At 43.4% G+C, this 26,696-nt stretch overlaps 2 protein-coding genes across 3 annotated transcripts in view; one reads left to right on the forward strand and one right to left on the reverse strand.

Annotated features, from left to right (window-relative positions):
- Positions 1–1,038: 1,038 nt before the first annotated feature.
- Positions 1,039–14,233, reverse strand: Ina (internexin neuronal intermediate filament protein alpha). Its single transcript, XM_090345976.1, has 3 exons — positions 13,110–14,233; positions 3,532–3,656; positions 1,039–1,928 (listed from the first exon to the last, which is right to left on the reverse strand). The coding sequence occupies exons 1-3, from the start codon at positions 14,172–14,174 to the stop codon at positions 1,619–1,621; spliced, it is 1,500 nt and encodes a 499-aa protein (XP_090202102.1). The 5' UTR covers positions 14,175–14,233; the 3' UTR covers positions 1,039–1,618.
- Nt5c2 (5'-nucleotidase, cytosolic II) overlaps positions 13,923–26,696 on the forward strand; it is a 131,306-nt gene continuing 118,532 nt past the window's right edge. Inside the window, exon 1 of one of the 2 annotated variants that reach the window (XM_090345971.1) lies at positions 13,923–14,129. The gene's annotated coding sequence lies outside the window, so the exon portion shown is untranslated. Of the gene's footprint in view, positions 14,130–14,199; positions 14,236–26,696 lie in introns of those variants that run through there. The other variant, XM_090345972.1, reaches the window with a different exon arrangement.

Below are 26,696 nucleotides of genomic sequence, written 5' to 3' on the forward strand. Positions count from 1 at the left end.
CCACACAACACAAACTCCACGGACAGATCCAGAGAACTTTGAACTTCTTTTACTAGAGTCTTAAGAGTAAATGTGAGGCGTAAAGATAGGGATCGGTCAGGGAAAGGAAGAAAAGTGTCTTTCAAGTTCCCAGAATTATTGAAGCAAGTGCAAGAATGAGCAAATTCAACAAAGCATTGCGTGGGGCAGGGCAACTTTGCTCTGGCAGAAGTGAGTGCTGCCAGGGAACGAATCCTGCTTTGAAGCTGGTACATGTGGCAGACAGGGCAAAGTGTTACCACACTGTTGGGCAGGTGAACAGCTGACTCCCTGGACTGAGTTCTCTGCTTCTCCAGCTGCGAAGGGAAACCTGCTGAGCAGCAAACCATGCAGCAAACTGTTGGGAAGACTTTTGGAGAAGAGAATGATTTTTTTTTCTTTTTTAAATATTTGCTGGTGGTATTGATTGACCAGAAGTGTTTTTGTTTTTTCTTCTTCCACTTTTGGACAGTAGCATTGTGATAGAGTAGCCTATACTCAGCACTCTTAAAAGGCATGGGGGAGTGGAAGCAAGGCCTTTTGTGGACCTAGAGAGAAGAAGCCCTATCAGGAAGGGAAATAAATGGTTTCTGAGGGCTTTAAGAACTTGGGAAAGCTAGCTATACCACCACACAGGAACTGACAGAGGAAACCCTTGACCTTTTCCATTCCTAGAAGAACTTACTTCTTCTAACTTATACTACTAAATCTAAGGTCAGCTTAACCACTGCTTAGGATGACTATTATCATGCTTCTAAAGCTAAAGTGAAAAGCTATGTTCTTTTAAGTCATTTCTCCCCTAATTAGATAGATTTAAATTATCCAAAAGTCTAAAATCTAGGGAATCTTTCCATCATTTGTCAGGGGAAATCCTAAGAATTCATCACTGCCATTTTTTAAAACCTATACATTTGAAGGGACATAAAATGGGCAAGGATAGAAATATACAAATCAAGAAATGGTGGACATGCATCTAACTTTACTGAATGAGCGAACAGGGCAAAAGGGAGAAAATTCTGAGAAACTGTGTTTAAAGGGAAGAATACTACACTAACCTTTTCTTTTTCTCCTGGATGGAAGAAAAAGGATACATGAAATTGAGGGTAGTAGGAGGGTAAGTGTCCATTAAACAAACACCTATCAGTTCTATGGGTTGAATTGGATGTGGACCATTGGTTTATCTTTGGCAATGATCTTATGGTTTGGGTATCTACAGTAAGACTACATAGCTTGGCAATGGCTAAGTAGAGTGGATAAAGGTTTCAATTTCATTCATAGGGTGACCAGGACCACTTAGACTTAGCACCTTCATGTATCTTTCTTCTATGCCTGAAATCATCCATCACTGTGAAGCCTGAGCTTTAGGTGAGAAAGCTGTATTCTTAGACAACTCTTCTGTGATTGCTCCAGGACTGTAGTTTGATCCCATCTAAAGGGTGGTTTTCTATTAGACAAAGTAAGTATGTGATACTAAATATGAGAATGAAGCCTTGAAGACGCTAAGGAGTAGTGACAGGTGTGGTTCAGGAATAGGCTGGTTAACAAGTCAAATGCATATTATTCCCCCTTAAGCATTAACTTTTTTTTCTTAGCAACAGGATTAAATTTTTTGGCTTGAAACGATGCTTTCTTCTACATTTGACTTCTCAGTTTTCTTAGTAGACAGGACTGACTCCTCTAAAATTTCTTCAAAAGTTTCCCCTATCTGAGAGGTTTTCTTAGAGGCTACCTTAGAAGCTTCCTCCTCTTCTTCCTCTTTCTTAAGGGAAAGCCCAGTGGATAAGACTTTAGAGCTTGTAGAACTGAGGACTCTAGAAGGGAGCAAGTAGCTTGGATTGGGGAGTGGATTAAGGCCTGAGATGCTTAATCCACTGGTGCTAAATCGTGTCTCCTCGCCTTCCAGCAGTTTCCTGTAAATCCAACAGAGAGAAACTCTCAGAAAGTCTACTTAACTAGAAAAAATAAAATAGCTACATAAACTAAAATAAAATGTACCTGTCCATTCCCTATTCTTTATTTAGACTCCAAAGGACTTTATGAGATTAGACCAGTAATGTTGCATTCCAACACTCATAGAGCAAGCATGCTTCTGGTCACTTCTGGTCAATCAACACACACACACACACACACACACACACACACACACACACACACACTCACATCTTTGGCATCCACTATGTTCAAAGCATTGTCAAAGGGAAGCCTGTTTTCCTAAAGTAAAAACTACAACCCCTTGGCCACATCACACCCGTTTTTGACAATTAAGAGTCTACTAAGCTCTAGGGAAGTAATTTTTCTAATTACACCTTAACTGATACAGGGATAAAGAGGTGCTAAGTCCATAAGGGAAGCAGGAACTGATTAATGCAGTCTGAACTTGAGATTTGCCATCCTTCTGTAAATAGGAATCCAGAGGGAAATGTCAACTTTCAGGATGTGTGTGTGTGGACTGGGGGAAGGGGGTTAGGGGAGAGTATATAGTACTAGGGTTTGAATTCAGGGCCTTGGGCTTGCCAGACAAGCTACCACCTCAACCATACTCTCAGCCAACTTTCAGGACTAAGTGGATAAATCTTATTTTAAAACTAACAGCCCGGGGCTGGGAGTTTGGTCTAGTGGTAGAGTGCTTGCCTAGCATGCATGAAGACCCAGGTTTGATTCCTTGGTACCACCTACATAGACAAGCCGGAAGTGGTGCTGTGGCTCAAGTGGCAGAGTATTACCCTTGAGGAAAAAGCCTAAGGACTGTGTTCAGGCCCTGAGGTTTTTTGTTTTTGTTTGTTTGGGGTTTTTGCCAGTTCTGGGGCTTGAACTTAGGGCCTGGGTGCTATCACTGAGCTTCTTTTGCTCAAGGCTAGCACTCTACCACTTGAGCCACAGTGCCACCACTGGCCTTTTCTAAGTAGTTTGTTGGAGATAAGGGTCTCATGGCCTTTCCTGCTGAGCAACCATGATCGTCAGATCTCAGCCTTTAGAGTAGCTAAGGTTACAGGCTGGTGCCCCGCATAATGACTTTTTTTTTTTTTGGTAGGCCATGGGCTTGAAATCTGGGCCTGGGCACTGTCCCTGAGCTTTTTCACTCAAGGCTAGCACTCTACCACTTTGAGTCCCAGAACTATTTCTGGTTTTCTGGTGGCTAATTGGAAATAAGAGTCTCATAGACTTCCCTGTCTGGGCTAGATATGAATCTCAGTCCTCAGATCTCAGCCTCCTGAGTGAAGAGGATTACAGGTGTAAGCCACCAGTGCCTGCCCGGATTTTTATTTTAACCTTTGGGTACCTCCATTATCCCCTGTAGCTCACAGCACTATATCCCTTCTAGTCCTTATGAACAATATTCTGGGACTAGTAAGGTAAAGATGATTATATCCAAGTAGAGGGCAAGAGGACGGGGAAGTGATGCTCTTTTTCACCTATCTTCACTGACTGGAAATCAGAGACTACAAGTGTTTAATAGGAAGCCCTGCCCTGGGGCAGCATCACCTTGCTTGGGTAAGTAGGCCTTAGAAGTACCTGTAAGCTGCAATCTCAATGTCTAGGGCCATTTTGACATTGAGCAAGTCCTGGTATTCCCGAAGGTGACGTGCCATTTCACTCTTGGTGTTCCTTAGATCATTCTCCAGCTGCCCAATGCTGTCCTGAAAAGGGACACATCCAAAATACTTAGGTCAAAGTAGTTGAAATTTGTTCAGATTTCCATAAGGCAAACCACCAAACAAATTAATAAAATACTTATATCCAGATCTTACCAGTCCTGATTCTGATTCATTTGCCATGGGGTAGGGTCTAAGCAGCCAAGAAGTCTTAGATGCATGACAAGGACTGGAAACTTCTACCACAAGACTCATATGGTTCTCTCCCTCATTTTGATAGTTTTCTGGAAGAATGCTGTTCAATCATTTCATGAAAGTGATATGATAAGGATGAAGCAGAAATATTCCAAAAAAGGAGTAGTATTTTTCAACTTAAATGAAAATACTTGTATATACATACAAGTACACACACACACACACACACACACACACACACACACACACACACACTAACTTCATATGATTGTCTCCAAATTCTTCTGGGTATACATCAAGGTATGGAAAATAAATGAAGGCATGAAGATAAATTTTTAATCACTGAACAGCCAGAGAATCTTTTAAAAACAAGGACTAGGAATGTAGCTCAGCTTTGCCTAAAATCCAAAGTCCCTGAGTTAGTACCCCAGCACACACACACACACACACACACACACACACACACACACACACACACACACAACTTAGCAGAGAGTAACTCTTCTCCAATAGCTTTGTAATAAAAATCCAAACCCCTCAATATTACCTAATTTCTTTCTCTTAGGTCAATGAGTTTCATCTTTGTTCTTTTGTTTCTTCACATACCAAGTTCATGGCTGTTCCAGACTCATTAGCCTTGCAGCTTTCTCTGCTTGAACACCCAGTAGTGGGTGCTTTATCTGACCTGTTCCTCACCATAAAAGATTCAGCCCAGTCTCTCCAATGCAAGTATTCTCCCTCCACCATTCTAGCACCTTATTTTATCTGTACCTGGAGAAGTTGCTAATCCAGACAGAAACTGTGGGCAGATTAAAAAACATTAAAAAAAAAAAAGAACTTGCAAGAATCCATTCTACAGTTAGTTTTTGTTACATGAATTATTTTGTTTACTTATATGCTAGTTAATTTTTTTATTTTATTGTCCAGGTAATTTATACAGATTACAGTATATTTATATAGTTACAGTTACATTTGTCAGGATGCATTACTTCTCGAACACTGATATCCCTTCTCATGTTTTTGTCTCACTTTCCCTCTCCCATGCTAGGTTATTTTTGATCATTTTAATCTACTACACTGTTTTCAATCTTGGCACCACTGTCATTTTAGGCAGGGTAAGTCTAGGTTCTAGCTTCTTTAAGCCAGAAACACATAGCCTCACTCCTAGTTGTAATAAAGAAAACTGTAACTAAGCTGGTGTGTGGTGGTACATGCCTGTGATCCCAGCAGTCTAGAAGCTGAGGCAGGAGAATCAAAAGCAATCCTTTCTAATTCAATCCTAGAAGCCCAGGTCCTAGTACAGTGCACACGGTATATGCTAAAATAGTTCAACGAATGAAGGCTGCAATGTAAGTACTTTTGCTTATGACCTGAAAAGCTGTGAGCAAATAGCCCATCTAATTCAGCTGCATCTTTGTAGACCAAGAACTATTTTTTATAAAATATGAATGTAGATGAACAAATCAGAAACCTCGAGAAAGCAAGCATTGAGAGCCTCTATAATTCCCCTGGAGTGGGGGTAATGCAACAGTGCTAGAAGGTTGGTTGGTAGGTCTAGGGTTGGAAACTGCTGGAACAAGAGAATTTTCAGGAGGGATCAAAATTTATGCCAGCTACCTGTTCTATAAATATTGATAGGAACAATGCAAAAGAGAGTTTCATTTGACTCTTGAGTGCCCAGGCAATGAAAGAAATGCCTATGATACTCAGAGTGAAGAAATCACAGGACATAACAGGATTTTTGAAAATGTATGTATTTATTTATTCTTTATTTATTTTGCCTATACTGGGTCTTAAATCAGGGCTTCACACTCTTGGCCAATTTTCAAATTTCAGGTGCTGGCGGCTCACACCTGTAATCCTAGCTACTCAGGGAGACAGAGATCTAAGGATTGTAGTTCAAAGCCAGCCCTGGGAAGGACTTTTTTTGGGGGGTGGGGGGAGTGTCATGGGGCTTGAACTCGGCTTGGGTGCTGTCCCTGAGCTCTTCAGCTCAAGGCTACCACCCTACCCTGGGCCTGGGCATTGTCTCTGAGCTCTTCAGCTCAAGGCTACCATCCTAGGTTTGAGCCATAGCCCCACTTCCCGTTTTCTAGAGGTTAACTGGAGATAAGAATCTCAGGTCCTTTTGTGCCAGGGCTGGCTTTGAACCTTGATCCTCAGTTCTCAGCCTCCTGAGTAGCTAGGAATACAGGCATGAGCCACTGCGCCTGGTGGGAAGGACTTTTTATCCCTAATTAACTACCAGAAAACCAGAAGGAGAGCTGTGGCTCAAAGTGGTAGAGCACTAGCCTTGAGCAAAAGAGCTCAGGAACAACACCCAGGCTCTACGTTCAAGCCCCACAACTGACAAAAAAAAAAGTTATCTTTAAGTAGTTCAACAAAGGAATTTTAATTCAACATTGTAATTTTACTTAAAGCTGGCACACTACCATTTGAGCCACACCTCCACTTCTGGTTTTTTGTTAGTTAATTGAAGATAAGTCTCAAAATATTTATCTGCCAGGGCTGGCTTTGAACTGTGATTCTCAAATCTCAGCTTCCTGATCAGCTAGAATTATTGTCAAGATCCAACAGTGCCAGGATTTTGCCTTTTATTTATTTATTTATTTATTTATTTATTTATTTATTGGATGGGTCATGGAGCTTCGATTCTGGGCTTAGGCATTGTCCCTAAGCTCTTCAGGTCAAGGTTACAGCCCAACCCCTAAAGCCACAGCCCCACTTCACATTTTCTAGTGATTAATTGGAGGTAAGAGTCTCTCGTTCTCTCTTTCTCTCTCTCTTTTTTTTTTTTTTTTGCCAGTCCTGGGGCTTGAACTCAGGGCCTGAGTGTTGTCCTTGGGCTTTCTCAAGGCTAGAGCTCTACCACCTGATCCACAGCACCATTTCTGGCTTTTTCTATGTATATGTAGTACCGGGGAATCAAACCCAGGTCTTCATGCATGCTAGGCAAGCACTCATGTTCTTTAATGCCCAGGCTGGCTTTGAACCGTGCTCCTCAGATCTTAGCCTCCCAAGCAGCTAGAATTACAGGCATGAGCCACAGCACCTGGCTTCAACTTATTGAATTTTTTTTTTTTTTTTTTTTTTTGCCAGTCCTGGGCTTGAGTTCAGGGCCTGAGCACTGTCCTCGGATTTTCTCAAGGCCAGAGCTCTACCACTTGAGCCTCAGCACCACTTCCGGCTTTTTTCCTATATATGTGGTACCAAGGAATCGAACCCAGGCCTTTGTGCATGCTAGGCAAGCACTCTATCACTAAGCTAAACTACCGGCATTAAAAATTTTTTTTTACCAAGATTTCAATGACTGCTGCTTGAGGCTAAACTAACTTACAAGCAAGTCCACTAGTGAGGCATTAGGGGAAATGTAGAGAAAGAGAAAAAGGAGAAAGAGGAGGAAATGTTACTTTTACACAGGAACAGGAAGAGATGCTTAATGAGAAAGAGGATTTCATTGGCATCCTTTGGCTGTATATTTTGCCCTGGCACTAATACCCAATATTAGTTTTCTACACATGCCTTTCTTCAAATCCTTTATTTTTATGTATGGAAAAGATTTTCTTTTCTGTGTGTAGTCTTTTCTGAGACTCTCCAAGTTAGGATTTCAGTTTCCCATTCTCCGCAACAGTATGTAATCCTATTAGTTAAGTTGTTATAATACTATGTCAGTGATTTTTTACTATTGTTAAGAATGTATTATGTGACTGTATCCTTTTGATGACACAGACAAATTAATCATAAGCTCTTCCTAGAACTCTTTAAGTAAATAAGAAATGAATATAGTGTTATTCAATATTATGTATAACAAAACTTTAATGTGAGTTTGCTATGTATCAATTAATGCATCAGATTTTTTGCCAGTCCTGGGCCTTGAATGCAGAGCCTGAGCACTGTCCTTGGGCTTTCTCAAGGCTAGAGCTCTACCATTTGAGCCACAGCACCACTTATGGTTCTTTCTATGTATGTGGTACTGAGGAGTCAAACCCAGGTCTTTGTGCATGCTAAGCAAGCACTCTACCACTAGGCCAAACACCCAGCCTCCACACATCAGGTTTTTTTTTGTTGTTGTTTTGTTTTTTTGCCAGTCCTGGGCCTTGAACTGAGGGCCTGGGCACTGTCCTTGGGCTTTCTCAAGGCTAAAGCTCTACCATTTGAGCCACAGCACCATTTCGGGCTTTTTCTATGTATGTGGTACCAAGGACTCATGCATGCTAGCCAAGCACTCTACCACTAGGCTAAACTCCCAGCCTGCATCAGGTTTTTTAAAGGTGATCATTTTTCAATAAAATCTTTTTCTAAAATGAGTAACTTATACCTCATTCACTATTAGGAAGTTAAATATAATGCAACCTTTCTCAGCAATTTAAAATCCATGAAAATGATACATTTTTCTATAGTTCTATGACTTTTTTTTTTTTATCTTTTAAGTCTATCAAGCTGTGTATTTCTCCCCTAAACAGCCCCAAAGAGCAGGTGTAAATTGCTATTGTTGCTTACTGGTGGTTTCTTTGTCCTGAAAGGTGACCTGATGGATTGCTCCGGTTCCTGACAATGCCTGACTCCAGTGGTTTGACCTGTCCCCTCCTGCTGTAGGCCTAAGACCCCAAACAGAAAACCTTTTTGAGAATCACATGAAGTGAGAATGATTATGTGGAGGGCATCAGCAGGGTCAGCTTCCTAATATGAGATTTCGTAATAAATGATTTTCTCTCTCCCTACCTCCCTCACTCCCTCCCTTCCTTCCTTCCTTTGTCAGTCATAGGGCTTGAACTCAGCCTGGGCGCTGGACCTGAGCTCTTCAGCTCAAGGCTATCACCCTACCTTTGAAGCAAGCCCCACTTCCCGTTTTCTAGAGGTTAATTGGATTTAAGAGTCTCAGGTCCTTTTGTGCCTGGGCTGCCTTTGAACCTTGACCCTCAGATCTCAGCCTCCTGAGTAACTAGGATTACAGGCGTGAGCCACCGAGCCCAGCTTAATTTCTCACATTTTTGAGTAGTCATTTCTTCAAAAGAAAATGACTTCTGTTTCACATCTGTGTTCTCCGAATAAGAGGCTGCTGGGGAGCTGAGTTCTAGCCAGATGAAATTTCCTTACACTTTCATGTCATACATCTCACAGGCCTATTTTATGGATCAGAGTAGGCCAAGAGCACAACCCAGCTCCTTTCAGAAGGAGTAGCTGTAGACCACCAATGGTAAAAGCTCATCTACTCTGGCGTCTTTGTTTGTGTTCTCCTCCCACCAGGCTGTGCCTTGCAGTGCCCTTCAAAAGCCCTGCCAAAGATGGCCTCCAGCTCGGAAAAATGAGCGGAGCGCTGCAGTCTCCTCCCTCCCCCAACCATGCAGCTGCTACTGGCTTAGCCTACAGGGAACAGGGGAGAGGCACACCCTGCTCCAGCTGGGGTCTCTCCCAGGACAGCCAAGGCAAGTGCTGAGGATCTGGGCCATGCCTGGAAGAATGCAGGCTACAATAAAGCCACACAAGCATCTGCTGGTGCTGTAAATTTCATAAACTTTTTGAGGGAACCCTCAAACAGCCAAGCAGTATTGAATACCATACAGTTCTGACTGAAAGGGACTATCTCTATGCTTTTTTTTAATTGTAATTAATAAAAGGGTTACATGATATTTGCCAGATAGAAGGTGCATTAATTCACAAACACTGATACCCTTTCACATGTGTTGGTACCCATTACCCTCCCCCCCCATCCACCACCCACCCATCTCTATGCTTTTGTGTAATCAGCTAGGCAAGGAAAAAAGGTTTTTTTTTTTTACATGTTCACTACACACACACACACACACGTATAGATGTATATTAAATATATATGCATATAGACTATCTTATGTATATACATACATATATATCCATATATAATACTTTACTAAAAAATGTGCTTTAAGTCAGAGTGCCCCAAAATGAGTTTGAGGCTGCCTGGATACTGCTCTTCCATTGAAAATGCATTATTCCTGGAGAATTATGGAAAGGGGTGACATAGATTAAGATGCATTGTATGCATAAATTGATATGCTGAAATAAAAATCCTTTGTACAACCATTTAAAGATGATTTTTAAAATGACTAAAGAAAAGGAAATGAGTAACCCTAGCTCCACTTCTGAACTACTGAATCTATACAGTTAGGAGTCTTTCTCACAATCTTTTTGTTTAAGCTCTCAGTTGACCTTGGGCATGTCACTCTGCTTGGGGATCACTAGTTTAAATTATTTCTATAAAGGAGCTAGCATGACAGCACAGGTGACAGTAGCTGAGAGACAGGAAAGGGCAAACAAAGTAAAGCCCAGACTAAGTAGCTTTAAAAATATGAAGATTAAATGTAGCTTTTTCCTTTATTGAATCTTTACTTTCAGGAATATTTCTATCAAGCTATAGATATATATGCAACCATTTCCATCTTCAATCTCCCAGGAGCCAGACCCTTCCTGCTATTTAATTAGGCTGCACTCCAATCTCATATTGGAGGGAAGAGGGCAGTCTTGGATTGTCTCCCTGGAGAGCATTAACCAGCAGTGATCCTGAATGTTCAGCAAGGTCTTTCAAGGAAGCTTTGGCTTTCCAGGACTGACTACAGTTCATATCTGAGACCTCCAAGGTCTTTGAACAGCATTAGTACAATTGAAACTCTAAAGATGGTGAAGCAGGTCGCTCTGTAGGGATGGGAAACTTTTCTGTCAGAAATGAAAAATCCTTCAGCTTTCTAATTAGGATGGCTGCATTTGGCTTTTGAAGACAATAGCCCTAGAGCTTTCTAACCTTCCTCTTGCTTGGTCCACACTCTCATACATTACTGTGTACTTACTCTGTCACCTTGAATCATTCTTTATCTTTCCTCAAGTGTAAAAATCATTCTCTCCTCAAATAGGCTGGCATCTCTCTGGGGTGGGGAAAGTGAGACTTTAATGGGGCCTTCCTGTGTCTCTGAGGTTACTTGCTAGCAAAGGAAATTGGGCCTACTATTAATCCCTGAAGGAGAAGGAGGAGAGCAGCTTCCCATTACTGCAGTGAAAGGGGGAGGGGATGTGGATGGGGTGAGAGGGCTAGAAAACAAAGGATGACTCTCAGCGGGAAAGGTTTTTAACCTTGGTCAGCACACTGAAATTGTTTTCCACCAGAGGCTCCAGGCCTCTAGGTAAGTCCTACCCAGCCTTAGGTCCCTACAGGGAGGAAATTCTCTCTTCTGTTATCTGATTTCCTTTCCCACTCCCTCTTGTAGGCCCATTGAGACTCTGGAGGCCACAGCTGGTGAGGATAGCACTGCAAAGCTGCAGATGCTACACTTTCTGTTGGTTTTTGTTCTCTGTAGACCAAGTCTGGATGATATTACTATTGTCTAACATTGAATGCTTTTTACTGCAAACAAGCTCAGGCTTGGTAGAATGTAGAATCTAAAAGAAACAAAATGGGGACATAGAATAGCCCAATTTGATGAACAGTTCTGTGTAAGTTATGCTTTATTTTTTTTTGGTAGAAATACTGGTTTATTCCCTCCAGAAGACCACTGAGCTGAGCTCAGGTTCTGGAAGAAAACATGAAGTCTTAATTAATCAAGTCTTAACTGTATCATTCAGGACTAGATCACATAGTGAAAAATTCAACTTACAGGGTTTGAATCAGAACAAGAGTACTTATTTTAATAATACTATAATGTCCAATTAACCAATTTTTTAACAGTTCAAGCAGGTTTTCTTCATTTATCAAATGAGTCATTTGTAATGAACAGAAAATATCTTCACATTAACAATTCTTTAGCTCCTGAAAAAAACAATGCATTTGTGGTTTCGTGCCTTCTTTTGGTTCTATTTTTTTCGCTTCCATAAATATTATTTTATGTGATCAGAGACACAGAGGCACTGTGTCTTTGTGTTGTTCCCCTCAGAATGTCCTCCTCTGGTCTCACTGTGAGTGAATACTTGGAGTCCTATATCTTGGTTCTATTGTATTAATGTTCCTACACCCTATTAATATCAAATATAAACTTCAAACCTAGCTAGAATACATTATTGAAGTTTCTGAATTATAGTCATTCTATTAAAAGGGACTTTTATTGTGTCAGGAAACAGAATCACACTATTTGGTTGTTTTCCATATTATTTTTGTTCTCTTCAGTATTTTCCATTCATCTTGCCTCTGTGTACTTTGTACTTATCAGCCCAGAATATTCTATGAAGTAAGCCTGAAGATGCAGTGGTCTTTGTTGAGAGGAAAGATCCAATCAATACCTTCACCAGCATAAAGGGCAAAGAAAGGTGTTGAGGGGAGTAATGTTGCCTATAACAAAGAAATTATCTTCTGTGATTTGTCATGTGCACTTAACATAGAAAATGTTAAGGTAATGGAAATTTGCAAGTGGGACCCTTGTGGCTGAGCAGATTAAGTGGTTTTTGTTAAGTGTTAAGCCAACCATGAAAGTAAAAATTGATGCTGCCCCCACGAGGTGACCTCTGATTGCAGGTAGCCAAGATGGATGTGCTGGTGATTCAGGGGGAGGGGTTTAAAAAAAAAAAAGCAGTTAATTGCCTCGAGATTCCTAACTGGGACACAAGATGAGAGACATTATTTCTGAGATGGGAGAAACTCCAGATCAGCACCACAGACAGCGACCTGACCTCGTCCAACTAGTGTAATGCCAACTAGCCTAGTCCTTTCTTCAGGAAGACATGTCCTTTGCAGGTTGTCTGCATGGGGACGGTGCGTGTGTTGGGGAGTGGTGAGGGGGAGCACTTGTTAATTAGCGCACTTGTCATCCACCTCATAGGTTCCCTTCTCTACCTTAAGGACAAATGTCAAAAGATTGGGATTGGGGTATTCTCAGCAATACACGACGGCTAAGAGGCACATAGAAAGCCTTTCAAAGAGAGAGGGGCAGGGAGGAGGGAGGGAGATAAGAGAGGGCAAGAAAGGGCTTTCTGGGACCATGGAGAGGCTGTGACCTGCCTCCAGTGGCCTCACTCCTACTTGGTAGTAGGGAACTGTTTTTCAGGTCGCCAAGGTGTGTTTATCCACTTGCTGAGAAAGAGACATAGTTTTAGGTTTTTCACATTCCAAAACTGCTTAGAGGTTCTTTATTAGAAACTGGGCTGGGAAAGTGAGTTTCTGGGTAACTGAGTTCAAGATAAAGGCATTTTTGTGTGTGTTTGCCCACGCCTCCAGTGGAGACTTCCCCTCCCATCTCCTCCCCTCCCTTCTACAGTCTTACAGTCTCCCGGTTTAACGGGGAGTGCAGATGTGTGGGGCAAAGAGCTAAGGGTGGTCCCGTACCAATGTAGTGGTTGGGCCCTTACCTGGTAGCCGGCCACCTCGGCACTGTGCCGCTCCTCCAGCTCCAGGATCTGCCTCTCCAAGGACTCATTGGCCCCGCGCAGGCCCTCGATCTCGATGGTGCGAGCCTGCAGCTGACGCCGGTACTCGTGGATCTCTTCGCGGCTGGCACGGATGGCCTCGGTGCTGCGGGCTGCTTGCTCGTTCAGGTTGGCGAACTTGGACTTGTACCATTCCTCCGCCGACTGCAGGTTCTTGGCGGCCAGAGACTCATACTGGGCGCGAATCTCCCGCAGGGCCGAAGTCAGGTCGGGTTTAGCCACCGCCACGTCCACCTCGGCCGCGGCCTGCGACGATGCCTGCAGCGTGGCCAGCAGCTCGGCGACCTCCTCGTCGTGCACCTGGCGCACGAAGGCCAGCTCGTCCAGCAGCGACTCCACCTTCTTCTCCAGATCCAGGCGAGCTAGCGTGGCACCGTCCACGTCGCGCTGCTGCGCCTTCAGGGCGCGCTCGGCGCCCTCGCGCCCGCGGCTCTCCTCCTCGCAGCGTGCCCGCAGCCGCTGCACCTCCTCCGCCAGCCCGTCGCGCTCCAGCACCGCCTGCGCGCGGGCCGAGCTCGCCTCCTCCAGCTGCGCGCGCAGCTCGCGCAGCTCGCGCTGGAAGAGCTCGCCGACGCGCGAGGGCTCGGCTTGGCGCTGGCGCAGCGCGGCCAGCTCGGCCTCCAGCGCGCGGTTCTGCGTCTCCAGCTGGTGCACCTTCTCGATGAACACGGCGAAGCGGTCGTTGAGGCCCTGCAGCTGCTCCTTCTCGTTGGTGCGGATGATCTTGTACTCGTTGGTGCGCGCCGCCGCCTGGCTCAGATCCAGCCCCTCGGACGCCGGGAGCCGGCGGTAGGCCAGACCCAGACCGAGCGACGAGGCCGCGGAGCAGGCGCCCGAGGCGGTCACGTTGCAACGAGACAGCGACTGTGAACGGAAGCTGCCCGGACCACCCGTCCCGGAGAGGCGCGCAGACAGGCGGGAGCCATCCCCGAACACCTTGCGGTAGGAAGAGGCAGAGCACAGGTAGTGCTCGGAACCGAAGCTCATGGTGCGGGAGGGATCGGGGCCGTGCGTCCGGCTGCGGCAGAGTCTATCCAGGAAGCGAGAGGTGCGGCAGACTGGGCGCGGCGGGGCGGTGCGCACCGGGTTTTAAGGCGCGGGGCCGGGGCGGTGCGTTTGGGGGCGGAGCTCTTGCTCCGGGTCCGACAGGGAGAGGGAAGAGGGGCGCCCGGGAGCGGGGGCGGGGAAGCGCGGTGACTACCGCAGCCGCGCGCGCAGGGCGCAGGGGCAGCGCGGTGTGCGTAGGAGCGCTCGCCTGGCGCTGCGCATCTCCCCAAGGACCGATTGCCATGGAAGTGACCGGAGGAGAAGGGGATGCTGGAATCGTGTCCCTGGACTGTGTCTTCTTTCCGCCTCTCAGCCCACGGGGACAGTTGGCTTTTTAAAGGTGTTTTCTAAGCCCATCTCCGCTCCGGAGTTATAGAGAAGGAGGTCTTGGTGTTCTAGGAAGAGTAGGATGTCCTCAGAGCGAGGCCCTGTCCCCTCCCTCAGGCGTCTCCGGGGCGCCAGGGAGGGGTTGAAAGTGGGTCTCTGTGGCTGGGAGAGAGCTTCCCTATGGTTGTGCAGCTCCGGGGATGTGAGGGTGTGCAGAAAGCCCGAGATGCCGCTAAGTACCTGAGCCCGGGGAGTAGGGAGGGAAAGGTGGGAGAAAGAGGCCCCATCTGCAAATAGCAGAAAGCACTGGGAATTACTGAAGTTCATTCACAAGGCACAGGACGAAAGACTGGAGAAGAGGGGGGCTGCAAGGATTTGCTGTTAAAGCACTGTATTTTATTGTTGCTGCTGCTGTTGTTATATCCAAAACTGTATTTCAGAACATTTCAGAGCGTGTGTGTGTGTGTGTGTGTGTGTGTTTGTGCGCGCGCGCGTGCACACGCCAGTCCTGGGACTTGAATTCAGGGCGTGGGCCTTGTCCCTGACCTTTTGCTCAAGGTTTCACTCTGCCGCTTGAGCTACAGCTCCACTTCCGGCTTTTTGATGGTTAATTGGAGAGTCTCAACCGCAATCCCCAGATTCCAGCACCTCAGTAGCTAGGATTACAGATGTGAGCCCCCCACCCTGTGCCTGGCTTGATGTCAACTTTTTTTAAAATTAAAGAATTTATTAACATTGATTTTTACATTATATTTCAAGTGGTGTGTTTAACAAACAGGTATTCAAGAAAGGAATCTCTATATACAATCACTGGCACTTAGATTTTAGAAACACAATTAAAATTAGGCCGAGGATTTGTATGTCATAATGATGTCGACTTTTTAATGTCCCTCTCTGCCCCTCTTTGGAAAGTGTGACAGGGCTGCTTGTTCTGTTCCACAGTCCCCACCGATCTCCTGAATTTATGACCTGTCTGGCCCTGTAGGTATTTGGGGTTCTGATCAGTGTTCTGGGTCTCTTAGGTTCTAGTGAACCACTCCCTATGGAGAGCTCTGTTTAGACAAAACAGTGGAAACACTTAGGTGATGGGTGCTTACCTTCAAGTTTATTGAGTCACTCAGGATGGGAGCAGGCTTTGGAGAGGTAATGGAGATTCCCTTTCCATTGTTGTCCGGGTCCTTCGTCCCTGGTCCCTCTCTACTAGTAGGGGGGATGGGGAAAAACACACCCTGACCAGTCCAAGCCACGAGAGGAAAGGGCCCACTGCCCTCCCTCACTCAGCCTTCTTACCCCCGAGCACGAACAGAGACTCTGCTTCATCCAGGCAGGAAAATCTCTCTCTTTATTCCCCAAATCCCTCCTCCTTATATTGGGTGTGGGAGCCTATCAATATAAAAGATGGACAGGACAAAGAGGTCCACGTGTTTTATCCCTATTACAAGCCTCAGCAGAGAGTGATCAGGACATGGCTTTACACGGCTCCCAACAATTATCATCACAGTCTGAGGGCCTTTGTTTAATTTTGGAAGATATTGTATTTGGGGGATAAGCTTTATTTCACTTTATGAGGTAGAGAATTGCTTAGAGAAGCTTCCGAAGGAAAAGAGAAAGGGAATTTTCCTAGACTTTGGAGTATAACTCTTGGTTTTGGGCTTGATGTTGTGGAAGGTGGTCAGGTCCTGATGCAACCTGTTTTCTTATAGTACACCAAAAGACTTTTTGAATTAGACTCAGGATGTCTTTGGGCTCAGAGAGACACAGGTTGATGAAGGATGAAAGAGCATCTGCCAGCCATTGTGCCAACACTTGTACACAGTTTTTCCTTCTGGATTCTCTTCAAAGTGGCCTTCTCCTTGTCTTAGAGATAAAACTTTGAGATTCAAGGGAAGCACTCTGCCTAAGGTCATTAACAACAAAGACCAACATAGATTCTTTCTTCACTATGAGACTTATCCAATGAGACTTGATTATTTCTATGTGTAGGCTAAAATGGGCTTCAAAGAATTTTGACCAATAACTCATTAGCAAGATACTTGTAACTGGAAGAACACTAGACTCAGAGTCAAGAGGTGATGGGGTTGAATTGTGCCATCTGTCACTAAGCATGTGGGGTTAATGACACCTATTCCCCCAGGGCCATGGATTGAGTTAATGCACAGGAAGCCTGTAATCTTGGATAAGAAGTTATTGTCACTATCATTGTCTTTCGAGTGAAAGGATGTTGCTTCATACTTGCCAGATGGAAAATACTAGTTAGGTTTAGTAAGAAGAGTGCAAGATACTACCCACTGCAGCATGCATGCCAGGCTTTTGCAGGCTGCCTCTTGGGGAAGAGAACACAGCCAGCCTTCATTGTGCTACCTGCCTGAGTATAAAGTGGAAACAATACAGACAATCAGAAGCTCTACCTTCTGGGCTATGGTTCCCATCTCATTCCAACCCTGTTACTCAGAACTACTAAAAATCATCAAAATGTCTTGGTTGAAATCCAAGAAATATTTTAACCCTTCCATATTCCAAAAGAAGCAAGTACCCCAAATACCAGAGCCTACATATATCAGAACAATGTGAAGCAAAAGCCCTAATTAATACAACAAAATGTCAGTAGTCCTGGGAAATGTGGAGAATGGACTGCATTTGGCATTATCTCATAGCTTATCTGAGCTTGGATTTTACACCTTCTCTTCCTTTCCTTGACATTCTAATCTCAAATCCAGATGTTTTGCTTTAATAATTTTAGCACAGAGCCGTCATCCTACAAAGGCATGATCTTGGCTGAACAGCAATGCATAACTCCTTCCAACTGGCCAGGTTTCCTGAAGGAGTGCCTGAGCCATGTCAGGATGGTGTCTTCCTCTTCCTCTAGTGTTACACTCTGTGCCACAGACTTGTTGCTCTGTCAGTCTCCAGTTCTCCACTGTGCCACATCCTCCTCAATCTCTCTGTGGCATTTGGCAACACTCACCACTCCCCTTGGTCTCAAGGATTTAGTTGGTGGCCTTCAGCTCATCCTTCCATTTTAGTTCTTAGTTGTCCCAGAGGTGGGAACACTTTTGGCAAGATTCTTTCCCTGAGAGATTTAGTTTTATATTGCAGTTCATCCTAACCTAACCATGTGGCCTTGAATGCATTAGTATTATTTGTTGAACATTCATTTATTAATCTGCAAACTTACCATCAAACTGTCCACCTGAGTGGTCTCTAACCCAGATCTCTAAACCTGGTTGATCATTAGAATTTCCTGAGAGCATAAATTCAGATTCCTGAATACTTCTCATGAAATTACTGTGAGGTTTAAATGGTCAGTTAAGCCATTTGGGGCACTTTTTTGTTAGTACCCTAGTACTAACAAAACAAATGAATAGAATAGAATAATAAGAAGATAACATTTCTGTTTTGACTTTGGCAGTTATCTGGTACCTAAGCCTGAGCATCTATATTTTCCTTTTCTCTCCTTCTCTCTTACTCTAGATCCCCATTCACTCTTTTTTTATTGTAATATTTGCCAGATAGAAGGTGCATTAATTCACATACATTGATACCCTTTCACATGTCTTGATACCCATTTCCCTCCCCGCCCATTCACTCTTTACCCTCCCTCGCATTCTCTCATTCTCCTTTCTCAGAACTTTCTTTTCATTCATATACTGTTAAGTCTGAGAATAGGCTGAACCCAAATTTCATGAGCCTCCAGGTTGGAGTAAGGAGGCTCTCCAGGTCAGTTATCATTCAGTACTATGGACAGCTCCCTGGTTTTCTTGGTGTGGTTCTCCCTCTCCCCTTCACTCCTCCCCTCCTCCTTCTCCTCCTCCTCCTCCTCCTTCTTCTCCTCCTCCTCCTCCTTCTTCTCCTCCTCCTTCTCTTCCTCTCTCCCTGTCTCCGTCCCTCCCTCTCTCCCGCTCTCCTCCCCCTGGCTTTGTGCTCTCACTTGGCTATTTTGCTGAATGCTGACACTCTACCACTTAAACCACACACATTTCCACTTGTTGGTTAATTGGAGAGAAGAGTTTCATAGACTTTTGAACCCTGATCTTCAGATCTCAACTTTCAACTAGCTAGAATTGCAGACATGAGCTAACAGTGCCCAGCTTACTTCTTTATTATTATTATTTTATTTATTTATTTATTTATTTGCCAGTCCTAGGCTTGAGCTTAGGGCCTGAGCACGTCCTTGGACTTTCTCAAGGCTAGAGCTCTACTTCCAGCTTTTTTCTAGGTATGTGGTACTGAGGAATCGAACACCAATCTTCATGCATGCTAGGAAAGCACTCTACCGGTAGGCCAAACTCCCGGCCTCTCTTTTTTTTTTAATTTTTAATATGGACTGGTTAGCAAATGTGCATGCCACCCTTGTGGTTTCTAGATGACATAGAGTCGGGATGCAAATGAATCAGAGAAACCATTTGACCCACACCTTGCTTTTACTGATTTCCAGAGAAAGGATTCTAGTCTGCCAGTAGTTCAAGATTATTAATTGCCTGGCTGGGGAAGGATGAAAAGGACCTGGAGAACTTCTTCCTCCTCAGATTTTTCTGCACATAGATTTCTGCTGATGCCTGAAAAAAAAATGTCTTTCCATTCAACTCAGCAGATATCTGGACCAAGATTTTTCCCTCCCTGGAAAGCTTTGAGGTCTGATATGAGACAAGAACAAAAGAACTCTAGTTTGAATAAGGAGATAGTACCTGCTAAGAGTTGTTCTCCATGGGAAATAAAAGAAGAGAGAATGCCAGAGCATGGGGGCCCCGGAAGGGCTAGAGTGAAAATGATAGCATAGAATGGGAAAGAGACTATTCAAGAAGTCTGAGGTCTCTGAAGGCAGGTTTGGTGAGCTTCCTATAGACCATGTAAGGGGCCAGGGTTAAAGGATACGCACAAGAAAAACCTCTTTCTCCCTCTCCCCCCCCCCTTTCTTCTTTCTTTCTTTTCTTGCGGGGGAGGGTCATGGGGATTGAACTCTGGCCTGGGTGCTGTCCCTGAACTCTTCACCTCAAGGCTACCACCCTATCCCTGGGCCTAGGTGCTGTCCCTGAGCTCTTCAGCTCAAGGCTACTGCCCTACCCTTGAGGCATAGCCCCACTTCACGTTTTCTAGAGATTAATTGGAGATAATAGTCTCTCCGCTTTGAATTGCCCAGGCTTTGAACTGCATTCCTCAGATCTCAGCCTCCTGAGTAGCTAGGATTACAGGCGTGAGCCACCACACCTGTCTACATCTTTCACTTTCTAATCTAAATGGTTGAGCTCTCACATCTCCTTATCTAAACAGGCAAAGGAAGAGCCTGTTTTTATGAGATATTTTGTGTGATAATTATTGCATGTTATCTTTTTTCTCACAACACTGTTTTTTTTTTTTAATGTTGTATTAGTGCTGATACTTGATCTCCGAGTCTGAGCACTGTTCCTTAACTTTTTTGTTCAAGGTTGTGGTGCTTTACCTTTTGAGTCATAGTTCCATTTCATGCTTTTTGGTGGTTAATTGGAGAGAAGTCTCACAGACTTTTCTGTTCCATCTAGCTTCAAACTACAATCTTCAGATCTCAGCCTCCTTGAGTAGCTGGGATTACAGGTGTGAGCTACCAGCACCTGGCTCTTACAACAAACTTTAAAAAAAAGGGATTTAATTCCCATTTTTCATATTAATAATTAGAGACAAAGAGATGGTAGGCAATATGTCCATCTAGAAAGTGCAAGAGCTGGATGTTAAACCCAGTTTCTCTATCCTTTAGCTGGTTTACTTTCCATCACATTTTATCCATAATAAAGACTTATTTTGTGTGCCTAGTAAAATCTACATCATTTTACTATTTTAACCATTTTTATGTGTATAGGTCAGCTGTATCCACAATGTTACATGTATCATTACCATGTGTTTTCTTTTCTTTTCTTTTTGTGTGTTATGGGGCTGGAACTCTAGGCCTGGGCGCTGCCCCTGAACTCTTCAGCTCAAGGCTACCACCTTACCCCTGGGCCTGGGTGCTGTTCTTGAGCTCTTCAGCTGTAGGCTACCACCCTACCTTGAGCCACTGCACCACTTCTGGTTTTCTAGTGGTTAATTTGAGATAAGAGTCCCACGGACTTTTAGTGCCCAGGCTGGATTTGTACGCCATCCTCAGATCTCAGCCTCCTGAGTAACTAGGATTACAGGCATGAGCCACCTCATCTGGCCTACATGTATTATTTTTTTATCATCATCATTATTTCTAAAGCTTTTTCATCATTCCACTAAGCAGTAACTCTTCAGTCTGTCTTATCAACATACTCTGAAAACTTTCATCTATTTTCTATCTTTATGGATTAGATGGTCTGCTGGGTGTCTATGACTTGAGCCCATAATCCCTACCTACTCAGGAGACCGAGATCTGAGGAGCACAGTTGGAAACTAGCCACGACTGACAGATTGGAGAGATTTATTTTATTTTATTTATTTATGTTTTTTTTTTTTTTTTTTGCCAGTCCTGGGCTTGGGCTCAGGGCCTGAGCACTGTCCTTGGACTTTCTCAAGGCTAGAGCTCTACCACTTGAGCCTCAGCACCACTTCCGGCTGTTTTTGTATGTATGTGGTACTGAGGAATCGAACCCGGGTCTTCGTGTATGCTAGGCAAGCACTTTAACCACTAGGCCAAACTCCCGGCCTTATTTATGTTTTTTGTCTGTTGTGGTGCTTGGACTCTGGGCCTGGGTGCTGTCCTTGAGTTCTTCATCTCAAGGCTACTTGAGCCACAGCACCACTTCTGGTTTTCTAGTAGTTACTTGGAGAAGAGAGTCTCTGAGTCTTTAGTGCCTGGGCTGGCTTTGAACTGAGATCCTCATATCTCAGCCTCCTGAGTACCTAGGATTACAGGCATGAGCCACTGCACCCAGCATTGAGAAATTCTTATTTCCAGTTAACCAGTGAAATCCTGGAACTAGAGATATGACTCAAGAGGTAGAGAATTGGCCAAGACCAAAAAAACAAGGGTCCTTGAGTTAAAGTCCCAGTATCACTCACACACAGTCACAAAAGAATTTGACTTTTTTTTTTTTTTGGTTGGTTGTGGGGCTTGAACTCCAGGCCTAGGTGTTGTTCCTGAGCTCTTTGGCTCAAAACTAATGCTCTATCTACCACTTTGATCCACGGTGCCACTTCTGATTTTTTAATGGTTAGTTGGAAGTAAGTGTCCTATGGACTTTCCTTCCTGGACTGGCTTTGAACTTCAATCCTCAGATCTAAGTGTCCCGTGTAGCTAGTATTATAGGCGTGAGCCAACAGCACCTGGCTGAATTTGACTGTTCTATACAATCATATGTACATTGGATTATATAATAGTCTCCTTTTGTGTCTGGCTTATTTCACTTACATTGATAGCTTCAAGATCCAGTCATGTTCTAGCATATGTCAGAACTTTGTTTCTATTTTGCATAAACTCTTGCAGTTGCAAGTGACAGATAACTCCCTCAGACCACCGGGAGTGATGAGATTATTGTAAGCAACCTTACAGCATTAAAGAAGAAAGAAATCTCATCCATATGCCTAGATGTTCAGGAGCAGCCACATGGCTAGGTTTATTGAGACTTAAATACAGTTTGAAATCTGATCAGCACAACTGTGGGGACTAAATACCTCATCGTTTTCTTTGTTGCAAGAGATTGTTGTTCCTTGATACTTAGCCATTATGCTAGCATAGGGATACTGTACTTAGCAGTGCTCTTCTGTATTGTATGACACTAACAACCAGCTACTTCATACCCTGGGAAAAACAATCCTCAGGCTTTCGCTGATCCTGTATCTCTGTTATTTCAGTGATGTCTGTCCTTTATTTATTCCGACTGAAACTCTTCAAGTTTTTCCAGTTCTATTTTCTGATTGCTCCAGTTAATCTCCAGTTACTTCAAGCCATTCACTTGCATACCTGGAAATTAGCTCCTCTTGAGTTCAGCATTTCCTCTGATCTGATCTGCTGTAGGGTGATAACTCACATGGTGTTGAACATGATTTCCAGTGTTAAAGACCTGCCACTCCAAGAAGGAAGTTGGGTGCATGGCAGGCACAGACAGCCATTGACTTAAATCCTGTCCTGTATTCTACTGATAGGCTATTTATTGTACTTCAGCCCTATGGCCCATATCTGCTTCTGTGACTTGGCAAGTCACAGAACACAGGTGTGTATGTCTGAGTTAATGTATACTATGGAGGTATTCTAAATGTATTTTTATATTATGCATATAGTCACCATATGGTTGATATGTAGTTTGGAGTTACTTGGAATAGTCTAAGCTTTCATCAGGCTGCCTACTTATAGATTCTGAATAGGGTTGTTTTTCTAAGGCTGAAAAATCTGTTTTCAGCTCTTTTGCCAGGACTGAAGTAACAGGAAGAGAGTCAGAACATAGAGTACACTGAGGTGTTAGCAAATTCATGAGGTGGCACTTATTTCTAGTAAGCTATAGGATTGTGGGAAGCAGAACCATATTAGTCAGGATTCTTTAGAGAAACAGAAATGATGGGAAAATTTATTTATATATGAATCCCACCCCCCCCTCTCTCTCTCTCTCACACACACACACACACACACATATATAAATAATCTTTTTTTCACTTTCATCCCATCTGTGTTTCAGCCTATTAGATTGTGCAGCCCACATTCAGGATGGATCTTTTCTCTCCTGTGGTTCTCCACTTTTAGTTCTCTGGAAATGCCTTTGTAGACTGTGTGCTGTACTAAGCTTCTGGACATCTCTTAATACTGTCAAGTTGACAATTAAGATGAACTGTTATAAGGCCATTAACAGTTCTATGACTGTAACAGAAGGTGGTGCTAAGCATATATCACAGAAATGTCCATTCCTGCTCTCCCAACTATACTTTTCAGCCTTTTATACTTAGGTTTGAACCTGTGACTAAGACTGGCTAGAGACCTGTTAGCCATAGTGGTATGGATTCTCCAAACTTTCTCTTTTTGGAGTTGGGTTGATGAAGATAGATGAAAACAGACTTCATCCCAGAGTCATCACTGGGAAATGAAACTCCACTGCTTGGCTGTTAACTGAAATGGGACAAAACATAAGAAGGGATTTAATATGTATGAGAAGTAATCACTCATTATCTTGACAATGGAGAAGGTAACTCTAACCCCTCTATACATTACCTCAGTAATAAAAAATGAAATGAAAAAAAGTGAAAATAAATAAAATTTAAAAACGTAAAAAAAAGCAGAACAAAGCCAATCACAAAGAATCTAGTCTGCTTAGAGCAGAAAAAGTAGTTGGGTACACAAAAGATTGAAAGATACAGAGAAGAGTTATCAAGGGACTTACCTGAAGCCACAAATCCAGCTTTTTCAGCAATCTAGTATCTTGTTCTCCATTGTTCTAGCCATCTCTCCATTAAGAGACAGAGCCTTGAGTTCAGGAGCTTGATAGTGGTAGAGTGCTTGCCTAGCATGCACAAAGTTTTGCATTCAATTCCTTGGTACTACATACATAGAAAAAAGCCAGAAGTGGTGCTGTGGCTCAAGTGGTAGAGTGCTCAGGCCCTGCGTTCAAGCCCCAGGACTGGCAAAAAATAAACAAAACTATCAAAACCAACTTTTAGGAGTTTGGACATGATTCAGAAGTCTGGATATATCAGGGGGATGTTTCTAAGAGAAACTAGCTGAATTTTAGTAAAAGCATCAAGCTCTGTGGAGTTTTAATGTATTCTGCTTTCATCTTTGTGTTGCAGTAACCTTGAAAAAAAATAGTGTCATTCTGTTACAGGTCTCATACTATAAGGAATTATGGGTGTATCCTTTCAAACAACATGGATGCTGGATCTCCTTGGAGGGCTAGCTCTGAAGACTTGCCTTTATCTGGTTTAATTGGAACTTTGTAGTGCTGAGGGTGGCCAGTGGCTATCCCAGGAGCATGTAAGTAAATAGTTGTTGCTACCTGGGCCATTGGCTAACACCAGAACAAGGAATGGGTTCATCTAAAGCTTGAGGGGAAGGACTAGTGAATGAAATAAGCTTGAGTAGGAAGCACTTGAAAAACCATGGCATACTCACTGGAAAATCAAAAAATCACATGCATTCCTAAGACTGCTCAGGAGAAACCTGAGGAAGTGACCGACTCTCACTTCTACTTCACTTTCAGGGTCTTTATGAATATGAAGTGAAAGATAAGGAAGAGTTACAAACTGCTGGACTGAGTATTGAAGGAAAGCCCTCCCTGCCCCCTATCTGCAAAGACTAGGAGTTGTTTTTATTGTTTTGTTTTTGTCTCAAATATTTAAGGGAATCTGTGTTCAGTCACCCGCTTACCACTAAACTATCAGAACAGATACTTCCATGGCCACATACAATAAAGAATGCAGACTTTACAAAAATTAATTCCAAAAAGTCATTGAACAAAAATACAAGAAGCTGAAGCACCATTCATTGTTCATAAAGGCCCAATACTGTTAAGAGAGCAAACTGAGCTATAGATTCCACGCAACTCTTATCAAATCCCAGCCACTATTTTTGCAAAAAGGGACAACTTGATCCTAAATTCATTATGGGAGAAGTAGAATATGGCTCAAGTCATAGAGCACCAGCTTTGAGTGGAAAAAAAAAAAAGGTAAGGGCAAAAGCCCTGAGTTGAAGACCCAAAGATGGCACAAGAAAAAAAAAACCAATAAATTCATATAGAATTGGAAAGGACCCCTAAATAGCCAAAATGATACTGAAAAATAACAAAGTTGGAGAGATCACAACTCTTAATTTCAGAATTTACTACAAAGAATGGTACAGTAATTCTAACACTGTATTACTAGCACCAGTGCTCATGTTTCTAATCCTACTACTCAAAGGGACTGAGATAAGAGGATTGCAGTTTGAAGCCAGCCTAGGTAGCAAAGTACCTGAGACTCTTATATCCAATTAACTACCCAAACACCAGAAGTACAGCTGTGGCTCAAATGAACATTAGCCTTGAGCAAAATCAGCTTGGGGTCAGCATCCAGCACACCACAATACTACCATTAGCTAGACCTATAGACATATAAACCAATAGAAACCATAGAGACATATAGATCATATAAGTCAATATAATAGAATTGAGAGCCCATAGAAACTGTATATCAAAATTTGATTTTCAGCAGGAATACAAAGGTCATTAGAAAGGGAAAGGAATAGTTTCTTCAACAAATGATTAAGGACAACTAGAAAGCTACATGCAAAGGGATGAAGTTGGTACAGTTTGCTAGGACCACGGTGGTAAATACAATAGACTGGAAGGGTTAAGCAATTACTTTATATTTTCACAATTCTGGAAGTTAGAAGTTAGGGATCTGTGTTGCCAGCCACGTCTTCAGAGGCCTCTCTCCTTGGTTGCTGTCTTCACTCCCTGTGTGTGTGGTATTTCCTCATGTGTTTTCTGATTTCTTTCTTTCTTTCTTTTTGTCCTGGGCTTAGGCTCAGGGCCTGAGCACTGTCTTTGGATTTTTCTCAAGGCTAGAACTTTACCACTTGAGCCTCAGCACCACTTCCAGCTTTTTCTAAGTATGTGGTACCAAAGAATTGAACCCGGGTCTTCGTGCATGCTAGGCAAGCACTCTACCACTAGGCCAAGCCAAACTCCCGGCCCGCGTTCTGATTTCTTTATCATCTTCCTTTTTTCTTTTTTTCTTTTTTTTTTTTGCCAGTCCTGGAGCTTGAACTCATGGCTTGTCCACTGTCCTTGAACACTTTTGCTCAAGGCTAGTGCTCTGCCAATTGAACTACAGCACCACTTCCAGCTTTTTCTGAGTATATGGTACTGGGGAATCGAACCCAGGGCTTCATACATGCTAGGCAAGCAAGCACTCTACCACTAGGTTAAGCTCCCAGCCCCTTCTTCTTTCTTTCTTTTTTTTTTTTTTTTGGCCAATCCTGGGCCTTGAACTCAGGTCCTGATCACTGTTCTTGGACTTTTTCAAGGCTAGAACTCTACCACTTGAGCCACAGCACCACTTCCATCTTTTTTTCTATGTATGTGGTACCAAGGAATTGAACCCTTGTCTTCGTGCATGCTAGGCAAGCACTTTACCACTAGGACAAACTCCTGGCTCCTTCTTTTTTATTTTTTTGTCTTTTCTTTTTTGGTATTGGGTATAAAACCCATGATATTGCACTTGCTTAGGCAAGTACTTTGTCTC

The sequence above is a fragment of the Megascapheus bottae genome, chromosome 15 (assembly GCF_031878675.1).
Source record: "Megascapheus bottae isolate mThoBot1 chromosome 15, mThoBot2.hap1, whole genome shotgun sequence".
In the NCBI taxonomy this organism is placed as follows: domain Eukaryota; kingdom Metazoa; phylum Chordata; class Mammalia; order Rodentia; family Geomyidae; genus Megascapheus; species Megascapheus bottae.

Excerpts from the sequence above, each read along its gene's own strand:
- Ina (XM_090345976.1), bottom strand. The coding sequence starts at position 14,174 with ATGAGCTTCGGTTCCGAGCACTACCTGTGCTCTGCCTCTTCCTACCGC. Across the intron at positions 3,657-13,109 it reads CCGAGGTGGCCGGCTACCAG|GACAGCATTGGGCAGCTGGA; the intron begins GTAAGGGCCCAA and ends GTCCCTTTTCAG. Across the intron at positions 1,929-3,531 it reads ATTGAGATTGCAGCTTACAG|GAAACTGCTGGAAGGCGAGG; the intron begins GTACTTCTAAGG and ends TTGGATTTACAG.